Raw genomic sequence first — 12,134 nt, 5'->3', positions numbered from 1 at the left:
ACAAATATCATCCAGACACTTGGTTAAACTTTCATCTGTTAAAGAAAGTTCAAGTACCATTAATTAAGAAACATTAAACTCAGTACTTGATTTTTATTGCATTTATTAAACACCAGGTTCTCTATTGTATTTGCATTTGTATTCTGCCTCCATGTATGTCTGTGTGAGAGTGTTGGATCCTGGAACTGGAGTTATAGACAGTCGTGAAATGCCATGTGGGTGCTGGGATTTGAACCTGGGTCCTTTGGAAGAACAGCCAGTGCTCTTAACCAGTAAGCCATCTCTCCAGCCCCTTCAGGTTCTCTATTAATTATTAGTTATGTATTAGATCACTATAATTCCTTTTTTAAAGAATCATTTTAATTTCTTTCTTTCTTTCCTTTTTTTTTTTTTTTTTTTTTTTTTTTTTTTTTTTTTTTTTTGAGACAGGGTTTCTCTTATGTAGCCCTGACTACCCTGGAACTTACTCTGCAGACCAGGCTGGCCTCAAACACAGAGCTCTGTCTGCTGGGATTGAAGGCGCTCACCGCCATCCTCCAGCAATTCCTATGGTTTTTGTAAGCAACCACTGGTAAGAGAGGCCAAAAACTGTTTGAGGTCTTAGTGTGGGTTTTTAACCTCAGGGAAAGCTACACATTTTTTTTTTTTTACAGTGGTGAAGTTGGACCTAAATTATTGCTTGCAATAATGAAAATGATTAAAGTAAATTCTCCTTTCAATCACCGTAATTTTAGCTAATCCATATTTATGAACTCCACAGTTTGCTTTAATGTTTGGTGGTGAAGGTAAATTTCATCGGCAGAATTGTAGCCTCAACAGAAAACCCACAGTTTCCGTAATCACGAGAGCAGAACTCATTTCAACGAGTGAAGTTTCTGTGATACTAGTGCAAATATGACTCCAATCTGTGAACCTGTTGAGCATTCCTCCTAGCTGAGAATGTATCTTCCCTTTGGCCCAGCCCCTTTCCTTTCTGGGTTTGTAATTTTCGAGGCTACACCACCTAAAACCCAGAGGAGGTGCCTGTAGGCTGATGTGACACACTTCTGGCCCTTGCTTTCATGAGATGACTCTGTTTCCAGGCAACGGCCTGGGATCATCCTGTTTCTTTTACAGCACCTTCAATGTACCCAATGTAAGGGAAGCTATAGGAAGAGAGAGAGTTCCACGACAGAAATACATCAAAACGGGAAGGACGTGGGAGGCAATGTAAACGAGGTGAGGGCACTGCTCCTGAATCTTGAATTGTGTACCTTATGCAGCCTGACCCTTGACATTCTATGCACGAAGGGGTGGTACAAGTTTAAATAAACCAGCTGGCCCTTAAGAATTGTGCTCTGTTTGAGAATTGAATTTAAAACAATAAAGAGAATTCAGTGGCTCGCATCTCTATCCACGCCCGAGTCCTTTAATTGTGCTCTGAAGCCAGAATTCATGCCAGGTAATACTACGGTGTCTATAAATTCAAACTGCTGCTTCCCTTTAGATTTTTCTTTGCAGATCCACAGACATTAGAATCACATAAAATATCCACACATGCAACCGAGAAGCAAAATAACATAAAGAAGAGTAACCGTTTTTAGAATTGCAAGGTTCCCCCCGGCTGGGCCATTCGCATTCCTTAGAGTGACTCAGGGACCTCATATGACATCAAACAAAAGTGAGACTTTCACCACTTTACAGTTTACAGCTTGGAAACTTGGAAAGAACATAAAAGGAAACATTCCGGGCCGTCCCAGACTAAGTCTGAATACTGCCAGCAGATTCATAGCTTGGTTTAAGGAACCACCCACAGTTCCGAGTTCCTCCTCAGATTCAGGTGACGTTAACATGGAATTAAAGTTTCAGTGGACAGCACGAGGCAGGGAGTAAGATTTCCGCCCACTTATCAAGTAGACTGGCCCTTTTTAAAGCAGTGGCGTGATTATCAACAAGGGCATAGCACAACATAATTGTATTTCCTCTTATGTTCCTCGTAACGATTAAATTAATTTCTATACCAGGTACAAATGAAAACATGCCAAAGAAACCTTTCTAAAGCAGCTAAGAGAATGAAATGCACCACTGTTGGGGGACTGGGCTAGCTCCTTAGCGATTTGGTGGGAAACAGGTACAGTCAGGGTTAGCAGGGGAGCAATGGCAGAAGCCACAAGTCAGTAAGAACTGCATTGTATAAAATCAAACTGCTGTCCAGAAGGCAAGGGCGGGGAAGGCGGCTTCACAAGCAAAAGTAGAAACAGAAAAGGTAGCTACCAAGAGGGTCATGTTTCTCAATGACACACGCCTGTCAGCTTTCTCCTGTGGAAAGGGGTTAAAGCTTTTAAATGAACTGCTGTGATCAAAGCAAACGTAAAAGGACCAAAACAAAGGAATGTTGGGACAGTCAAGATAAGCAGTGGGACCGGGGCTACCTCGAGCTCTCTCAGGATTCCCGACTGGCCGCAGGTCTCCAGGTCCTCCAATGCTTGAGACCAGAAGTTTTCCTCTTGTTCAGCGTCTGCACTGTCAGAAGCCCCGGCGAAGCTGCCAGCAAGAAACAGTCTGGGTTAAGGAAAACAGACAGAAATGCATGTACGCATGCGCACGTGCACATATAGACACACAGACACCGACAGGCACACACAAATGTTTTGAATAGCAGTTTCCAGTACACACACACACACACACACACACACACACACACTGTATGGTTCTTTTGTCTGGGACTGGTGGCAGACACCTGCAATGCTCAACACTTAGGAGTCTGTGTCCAATGGAATTGTTTCGGGTTAGCCTCGGCTCCATATGGAGACAGAGAGAAGACATGGCTCTTAGAAGCTGACTTCCCCTAGCGCTACCCTGAAACGGCTGCCTGGTGCTACCCCGCACTCCCTGGGCAGCACGCATTTTGGAAACTTTCTATGTGGTTGACATGGACGGCCAAAGTGGATTACTTCACAAACTCAATGCTAATAAGAGCTGCCGCCATTGGGCATAGAGAAGTGGGACTCCTCCCTCTGAGACCCGGAAGTCACCCTGGATGGGGCAGCAGTAGGGGTGCTACCATACCCACTGGCTGTGGACCGGTCCCAGTCTTCATTACTCAAGCCCACATCTGGGTATGTCTGGCTTCGAGGCTTGGGGACCGGGGACAGGCTGGCTCTTTGCTTCGGACTCCTCCAGTCATAGGTGTTGAAATTGTACCCTGAAGTCTGAAAAGTCGTGCCTGAAACAGAAGCAAGGAGTTAGAGTTAGGCCCTGAGGATTTTCTCATCTACAGAGATGTGGTGTCACTGGAGAGCAAGGGCTTGGATGGCAGTGGCAGCAGGAACAATTGCAAGCGCTCAGTGGGACCTTTCTTGTATCACTGCTCTGAGAGCGCGCAGTGGGACCTTTCGCTGTTCTGAGAGAGCTCTCTTCACAGCTGGCTTTGGTCCTAATTATTTGTAATTAAAATACAACACTAAAGGTTTTGAATAGCGGTTTCCAGTACCTAAGCCTTCCTGGGGCTTCCATTCACAGTTGGTACCCCTCACCCCCCATCTTCCCCAAACTGCCTTGGATGACGAAGGTCAGAGCTCTGGGGCTACCAGTTCTCACTTCTCGACTCTTCTTCCATAACCATTCCACTATGTTTTAACAAGAAGACTTATTTCTCATCCAATTTAAACCCTCCAGGGTGCCACCAAATCCAGGGATACTTTGAGAGACCCTAGCTCCTATGAGAAGGGCACTTGGAGACTGGGTCATCGTTGAGCACAGCAGACTCAGAACAAGGCATTTACCCCTTTATGTTTCCTCTCCACCTCTCTGTCTCTCTCTGAAAGTCAGAAGTAAGGAAGATGTCAGAGTGAGATGGCTTGAATATGGCTATGTTATCCGAATTGCAAATAAAGACTGACTTTTCTGACAGGGGGTTAAGTCTGATAAGCTTGAAGGGAGAGGCAGTGGGGGATTAGGGAATAATTAGGTTATGTAACACATATCACTCTTGAATGTGAGTTAAGTCTACAGATCCAAGATTTTTGACAGTAATAGATTTAAAGGGTATTTACAACAAGATACAAACTACATTCTTCACAAGTATTTTGAGGAAAACATTTAGAATGTAACTTTAAATATGTGATGGAGGGTTGGGGATTTAGCTCAGTGGTAGAGCGCTTGCCTAGCAAGCACAAGGCCCTGGGTTTGGACCCCAGCTCTGGAAAAAAAAAGAAAAAAGAAAAGAAAAATATGTGATGGAGTATGTAGTTTTTCAGTATACTTTTGGGTTCAACTGAGAAATAGGTCGGAGTCCACAGCTTAGACCACAATTATTACACATTTCTTAGTCTGTTTCCTCAGGCTGTACACACACACACACACACACACACACACACACACACACACACACACGGGGGGGGGAGGGAGGGAGGGAGGGAGGGAGGGAGGAAGAGAGAGAGAGAATGAGAGAGAGAGAGCACATAGGTTTCTTACTGTATTTAAGGAATTTTATTTTAAGGAATTCAGCATAAAGCAGCATTGGGCCCTATTTTCACCATTTGGGGGATAGAACCTGGGTCATAAAAGGTGCCCAAGGACAGCCAAATGCAAGTTTGAAGTTAGGATGTCAACACTTATTAGGGTTAAGTGCTGTGAAGACAGTGTTGACCAGCTGGAAAGAGGAAGGGCGAAGGCATAGTCGTAATGGGTATTTTCTACCTCCAAACCCATCAGTGCATTCTCTCCACTCCCAAGGAGATGCTCTGGTTTCTGTGACTATTACATGTGTTCCTCCCTGTGGGAGGAAGGCCAGTCAATTGACTGACTAGCTTGGGACAATCTCTGGATTCACTGCTGTCTCTGCTGGTTCTCTCCCACTGCTGCTGGGCTGCGTGGTAAGCTAGGTATAACCTATGAGGTTCCCTGACCATTCCGTGGCCAAGAGACTTCTCCGAAGAAACCTTAGAACTCATTAAGAAAAAAAAAAAGCTTACTTATTTATTATATACACTGTAGCTGTCTTCAGACACACCAGAAGAGGGCATCAGATCTCATTACAGATGGTTGTGAGCCACCATGTGGTTGCTGGGAATTGAACTCAGGACCTCGGGAAAAACAGTCAATGTCTTAACCTCTGAGCCATCTCTCCAGCCCGGATCCTTACAACTCTTGTTCCAGATGTAACAATACAAGCAAAACAGCTGGTTCACTGGTAGCTGGGACAAGAAATGACCCCAAAGATAAAAGGGCCAAAAAGATATAGCAGAAATATTTAGAAGGATAGATCCCTAAATACAGAGGAGTTATATATCAGTTTCAATATACCTATGTCTTTAAAACTGAAGTCATATCACTGTTAGAACAGCTTGGTTCAAGAGGAGAAAAAGTTCCCTGATTCTCGCTGGAGGTTAGACCTAGATCCTCTAGCATGAGCACTTAACTTTGCAGGAGCATGAATGTGGGTACTTCTCTGCACATGTGCAAGCACACGCACGTGAGCACACATGCATGAGCACACACACACATACACACAATTACACACATGCACACACACACGCACACACACGGTGGATTAACATATGCAAAGCAATAATCATTTTCAAGGTATTGTACTAGGGACCCAAACCTGCTTAGAGAATAATGAAGAGTCTGGGACATAAAGGAGTAAAGCGTGCTGTAAGAGGAGCCCAGGTATAAAGTTTGGGAATTGAAGTCCTTTGACCTTAACTTGTGACATCAGAGAACCATCGAGAGAGATTATTCGAGCTCCGTTGGATTTTTTAAAAGAGTCTATGACTATATTTGGTTTTTCTAAAGAACACTGACAGAACTATGACATTAGACACTCAGAGAAAGAGTTAAGTGAGAATGTGGGCGAGATGCTCCAGACTTGACGGAGTCTGTGAGATAATGGCTGTGGTGACGGGAAGACAGAGCAGAGACGCTAGTCCACAGGAACAGTAAGATGCGTGGCTCCTGATGCCACGAAGGTGCTGCCTGCCTCCACCAGGCTCTGGACTGCACTGTGAGACAATACACCCTTCTTGGTTAAATGCAATCATTTTGGTTTTCATTTATAAGCAGCCGAACTCAATCTTGAACTGACGCAGGCAAACGCCAATACTGTGATTTAAAGTGGAGAAAATTAATTAGACTAGTAAAAGCAAGCCTGTGTTTAGGAGGCCAGAAGATAATTTCTGAAGAACAATCATTTACAGTGGGGTCAGACCGAAACTGTTGCAGTGGGCTCATGTGTCTGAAAAATGACCGCAGAAATATAATTAAACCTTGTTTTTAATTGCGTGGCTATGCCGGTACATGAAATTCAGATGCACCTGCATTTGGAGCTACTCTGTACAAGCTCATGTGTTTGTGTATGTGTGTTGGGTGTGTGTGTGTGCTTGCACATAAGTGTGCATGTCTGTGTACCAGAAATTTATGTCTGGTGTTTATCTCAAATGTTCTCCACTTATTTATTATTATTATTATTATTATTATTATTATTATTATTAGGCAGGACCCTTGTCAAACCTGGAGCTTATTAACTGGTAACTGGCTGGATCCAAAGTCCTAGGAATCCCTCTGCCTCCTCCTCTCCAGTGCTGGGGTGTCCATGACGGTCGTGTTTGTTCTGATGTAAGTGGAGAGAGCCTAACTCCACCTATGCCGGTGCGGAAGCTGCGTTACCAAGCAAGGCATCTCCACAGCTTCCACACATCACGTTTCAATTGAAAATTTGAATAAAAGGAATTGTACAAAACTATACGTGGTATGTAATCACTCACTGCTTTGATTCAGAACTGGAAACTTTATCCCTCCACTTCCTTCGTGTCTGCTGCCTCTTGGTTTTAACGTCGAGGTTTTTATTTTGTGTCATAATGAGGGTTTAAAATTCAGTCTGGGTTCTTTCCGATGAGCACAGTTTCGTTTTATTTATTTGCAGAGTGGAAGATAAAGCTTCACAAATGTAGGTGCTTCTAAATCGCCCTGGCATGGTGGTTTTTATTTTTAGGGATAGTAACTCTCAGATATCCGTAAAGTTCCAGCACTCTTCTTCCTGTTCAAAGCCTTTAATTTCTTCCCACTCTTCATGTAGAGAAGGAAACAAAACAACGTGGCTTCTATACAGAACGTTTGAAAATGCTCTTCTGGGAATTTCCTCCTTGAATCTATAATTTGGGGTTGTCCGTCTTGCTGTTACTCATAATTTTGGAAACCAGTTTTAGTATAGCCAGATAATCTTGACCAGATTTGTTTCCCAGAAACACTATTTTCTTAAGACTAGGAAAATCAAATCACGTGCCTGTGCAGTTGTTTGTAATCGTTCTTGCCAATAAATGGCTTACGGGTCTGGATGAACGCTGCTTAGAAAAAATGGCAGAGCAAGGAAAGCTATTTCTGCCTTCAGAAATCGCCTCTGAGGGGGAGGACAAATCACCAGGTCCAGCTCTGTCTCCAATAAGGCTGTAACAGGTCTATAATCTCAAGCCAAAATATGTGAGGAAAATTGGCAAATTCTGTGAGAGTCACACGCAAATTGGGTGGTGTGTGTGTGTGTGTGTGTGTGTGTGTGTGTGTGTGTTGGCAAGTAGCTGAGAGAAGACTTGTCTGGCCAGAGACTTGCAGAGACCCACTCAGTCAAAGCAGAGACCACACAGCAGAGGCAAAGCAGCAATGGTTGCCAGGGTGCCAGCAAACACCCTGGACTCTGTCAATCACCGGGGCTAAGTCAGGTGGACTGGGAGAGGGCAAACAATTCTGCCTGGTGAGCTGAGCAACCTCTGCTCTCCCTTAACCCCTCCCAGCCCCACTCCCATTAACAGTGTGGAGCAGCTAACAAGCTAGCCTAGAACACAATGGGAACTTGAAGCTCGCTCAGAGCACGAAAGAACCTCCAGCTCATGGGGGATTCTCTCACTGGAGTGACGAGTGACAATTTTTTAAAGGGTGGGAATAAGCTGTATGCAAAATCTATATCAAAAGAATAGCTGGGGGCAGGAAGGAAGTTGGGGAGGAAACAAGAGAGGGAGATGGAGAGGGAGGGATGGAAACAAGGTAGAGTAGAAAAAGCCTTCCATGGAACAAATCCTGAAGGTGACCAAATAGAACATCAAAAAATTAAAAACTAGACAAAGCCAAAGTTGTCTTCTGTAAAACTAAAGATCAGAGAGGAAATGCCAGAACTCAGTGGAAACTGGACAAGTTGATGGAGGTGATCTCTGAGCACGTGGAGATCCAAGCGTAAACAGAAGAAGGTTGGAAACGCCAGTCCAGGAGGGTGGGTGAGTTCATGCTAGCAGCCTAGTGGTTTGCATTCTGTTACTAAGTCTTCAGAAAGATGGGCTCTGACTGGGCACCTTGGGGCTCTGACTGGGCACCTTGGCGTCTGTTACTGACTCTTGCCACCTGTACGAATACTATGTGGATGACGCACCCAAGTCCAGCCAGAAGAGGAATGAAATCCAAGAGACTGAATAAAATAGTTGAACTCAAGGCCAAATTTTGTGTTTAAGACCCAGAGTGCAAATAATAAATCAACACAACTGACAATTTCTGGGGAAAAATTAAACAAAACCACTAATAATCTAATTATGGAAGAACTAGGACACACATGTATTAAGGAATATACATTGGGAATGTGTTTAGAAACTGAAAAAAAGAGAATTAATCCAGAGATTAGTTAATTATATGTAAATATATTTAAGCGTGAATTTAAAAAGGGTACCTCTAGAGAAAGCACAAATGTTAACAGTGACCTCAAACAAACAGAAATATGGCTACCTCAGTTGGGAGACAAGAACTGCAGAGACCCTGAGGGCATCAATTTCCCTGAGGGTGAGGGTTCAGGAAGTGACAATTTGTTGTCTCCTTTTCTATTGACTTTTGCTATATCTAAGTATAACTGTCAGGGTTTCGTCCGTTAGAAGAAGGAATAATTAAGACCCAAGGGCCCAAAGATTCAAATCTGGATAAAGGAGACCGGCTTGGGGCATCAGAGAATGGGAGAGGAGGAAGTCACCCTAGAGATGAGAAGTCTGTATTCCGAGCCACTCAGTAAAATCAAGATTCCCTCACTCTAACTCGTCCTATACATCTTCCTGTTTTTTCTTCATCATCTTTGGTCATTCCATCCCATTTCCTTTCCCATTAAGCAATATTTACTGTTGTTGGTAGTAGTTTACTTGTGAACTGCTGGGCCCTTCTATCAGAACAGAGACCTCATCCTGTTGACTTTAACTATCCTGGACCTTAACTATCTATTCAATGAGTAAGTGGGACATTTTAGTGAGGTATCAGGAACAATAAGGAACGTGGTTACTCGAATCATTGATTCTTTTGCATCGTGGGCTTCAAAAAAACTGGGGCAGCTACAGGCTTGAAGGAGACAGACTGTGTGAAGGCTTCCTGGGATAGAACAGAGAGGCGGAAAGACTAGCTACATGTCAGAACACGACAATTATTAATACGAGGAAAGTAACTGATTTTATGCTTTACTTGTAAAAGGCCAATGACAAAAAGATCAATCCCAAACAGTCACAAGCTTGCCATGGCCTGAGCCATCAGTCAGCTGAAGACTGCTCGAGTAAACAAAGAGTTAAACTTGGACATATTGAGAAGAAAGAGTCATAGGCCAGTGAGGAGGCTCAAAAATAGGTTAGGTGGGGGAGCAGTTGAAGGAATCAAGCTATTTTGCTTGCAGGAGGAAAGACTTAAAAAGAGAAGCGATAACGTCTCCCAGCATCTGCTGGAGCCGGCTCTGATTCACCTTGAGGGTGTAGCTAGGAAAAACAGACAGAAGCCAAGGGCAGGGCAGATTTCAGCTCTACACATCAGGACTTCTGAGCTGTCAGAGCTGCTGGGGAGGGAGGGCAGGCAGAGAGAGCCTGTCAGGTCGGTATTCAAGGACACACAACATGCCCCCACTCAGCGATGTTAGACACAGCCCCAAGGACCACACTGGATGTCAGATTAGCTGGCTTCTGGGTTCTCCCCTCACACCTGCACCCATGACCAGCAGTGAGCATCAACTTGAAGCTTCCTTAGGGGAATCACATGAGAGATGTCAGGTGAACATGTTTAGTGACTCTTAAGCTGTCTACCCATTATTGTGTCTTCAAACTATTTTAACTCTGCCAGCTCTAACTATCTCTTAGTTTCTCCAGCCTTATGAAGACTTTAATGTGTCAGTGCAGTTTAGTCTTTTTGTGACTACTCTTCAAGGTTTTGAAATGCTTCAGAAGCAGCTTTTCCTCTCTTACTCAGAAAGCTCAGACCATATATCTCACATGCTGATCACAGTCCCAGTCTTAGGATGCCAAAAGCTGGGATAGCGGAGTTCTGATGTGCCACCTTAGGGAGGTGGAACTCATTAATATTGATAGTTTTCCCACAAAAAAATGTGTAAAAAGTTTCCCCATCAGTAGAAAGAATAAACCAATACACCCATTAATAAATTTATTATTTACTTTGATGAATCTTGAGTAGGGTCCTTTATCTGACATCCCTTATGCCCAGTAATTTTCAGGCAATAAAAATATGACGTTGATGCTGTGGCTAGCTGTCACATGGTATTACCACTTGGAAGAATTGACAGATGATGAAAGGTGGAATTATATGTATGGTGAGGGCTGGAGAGCTGGCTCAGTAGAGGACCTGGGTTTGGTACCCATCACCCTCATCGGGCCTGTTGCTCTAGCTCCAGAGATCTGACACCTCTAGACTTCCGCATCTGTGTGCACACATCTGACACACCATGAAGCAATGCAATACAATCGATCCTTAGCTTCACTTGAGACTTTCGACACATTTTCTCCATCAAATTCCAGTACCATGACTATGTAATAACTTGAGAAGTTAATATGATATGTCCTTTTGATTTCTTTCCCCACCTCTCTAGGACTTGACAGAGTGTGAAACAACAAAGGCAGGGTGAATAAAAGGAAATATGAAAACCAGGATGAGAGGCAGCTGGATGTGCACTCTCCTAAAGGGTAGTCAACTAGGTGTGATGGTTTGTATATACTTGGCCCAGGAGTGGCACTATAAGGAGGTGTGGCCTGCTGTGTCACCGTGGGTATTGGCTTAAGACCCTCATCCTAGCTATCTTCCACTAGCAGCCTTCAGATGAAGATGTAGATCTCTCAGCTCCTCCCGCACCATGCCTGCCTGGATGCTGCCATACCCCTGCCTTGATGATAATTGACTGAACCTCTGAACCTGTAAGCCAGCACCAATTAAATGTTGTCCTTATAAGACTTGCCTTGGTCATGGTGTCTGTTCACAGCAGTGAAACCCTGAGAAAGCACTGTTATCAAGTTACCCTCGCTCAAACCTGCTCTCCAAGCTGTTTGTGTGATGGATGTCAGAACCATGTCTGGGAAGACGCATTTATGACATACCTTCACATATCACACAGTTAGAACTCCCTAACAATGAGTACTAAGGAAAACTTCAGGTTTTATTCAAGCCAGGCATGCCCAAGAATCAGTGGGGTTGCTAGTCATTGGTGACTCTATTGTTACAAGTTTCAGACAACTCCCTGCCCATCTTTGTGGAATGCTTGCTAAGAAATACGACACTATGATGGTCTCCATTAAACTGCTTTACTACAGAGTCTGCCTCATGGCTCCCTGAGCTTTCTGCATTGAACATGTGGGCATCAGTATCCTGTCAGTGTATGAGAAATGCCCACAGCTTACAGGAAGGAGAGGATTCTAGGGTGGTAGGTGGAGGGGCTCAGTTTGTTCACTGTCGACACAGTCAGGATGGGTCATGTGAAGACATTCTGCATGTGGAACAGAATCTTCCATACCTTGACTCCCATAGCTGGCATCTATTCCAGATCCGTCCCAGGAGTCCACAGCACTGTCCACGCTGGGTACTGTGGAGGGGTACACGTCAGAGAGCTTGCCAGGCCTTTGTATTGGGGAGGGGTCCTCCTCACCATCTCCTAGGTCACTTGAGTGGCTGGGGATGGGCAGCTTCTTGGGACTTGAGGCAGGTTGAGCTTTACAGACAGGGAAAGAGGGTATACATCAGTGTGAATTCACAAGAAAAGATCCCTGGATATGGTAGCTGAAGGGCCATTTCCCTAGAAACACACACAGACACTGCACACTGTTTTAGAGAAGAAAATGCGCTGGGAACTCTTAACTGGGACTGTCGCTCCACTC

General features: G+C 44.3%; 1 protein-coding gene across 17 annotated transcripts in view; it reads right to left on the bottom strand.

The window, feature by feature from the left end:
- The window catches only part of Grip1 (glutamate receptor interacting protein 1), a 657,804-nt gene that overhangs the window by 39,957 nt on the left and 605,713 nt on the right, over positions 1–12,134 (bottom strand). For 10 of the 17 annotated variants that reach the window (XM_087559245.1, XM_087559246.1, XM_087559243.1 and 7 more), the window contains 3 exons: positions 11,774–11,968; positions 3,049–3,205; positions 2,412–2,523 (listed from right to left, as the gene is read on the bottom strand). In XM_087559245.1, the coding sequence (XP_087415371.1) occupies positions 2,412–2,523; positions 3,049–3,205; positions 11,774–11,968 (464 nt within the window). Of the gene's footprint in view, positions 1–2,253; positions 2,299–2,411; positions 2,524–3,048; positions 3,206–11,773; positions 11,969–12,134 lie in introns of all 17 variants that reach the window. The other 7 variants (XM_087559244.1, XM_087559249.1, XM_087559240.1 and 4 more) reach the window with 1 other exon arrangement.

This window comes from Rattus norvegicus, chromosome 7, assembly GCF_021556685.1.
Source record: "Rattus norvegicus strain SHRSP/BbbUtx chromosome 7, alternate assembly SHRSP_T2T, whole genome shotgun sequence".
NCBI lineage: Eukaryota > Metazoa > Chordata > Mammalia > Rodentia > Muridae > Rattus > Rattus norvegicus.
The sequence above is the reverse complement of the archived record's forward strand: the minus strand, read 5'-3'. Positions and strand labels throughout refer to the sequence as shown.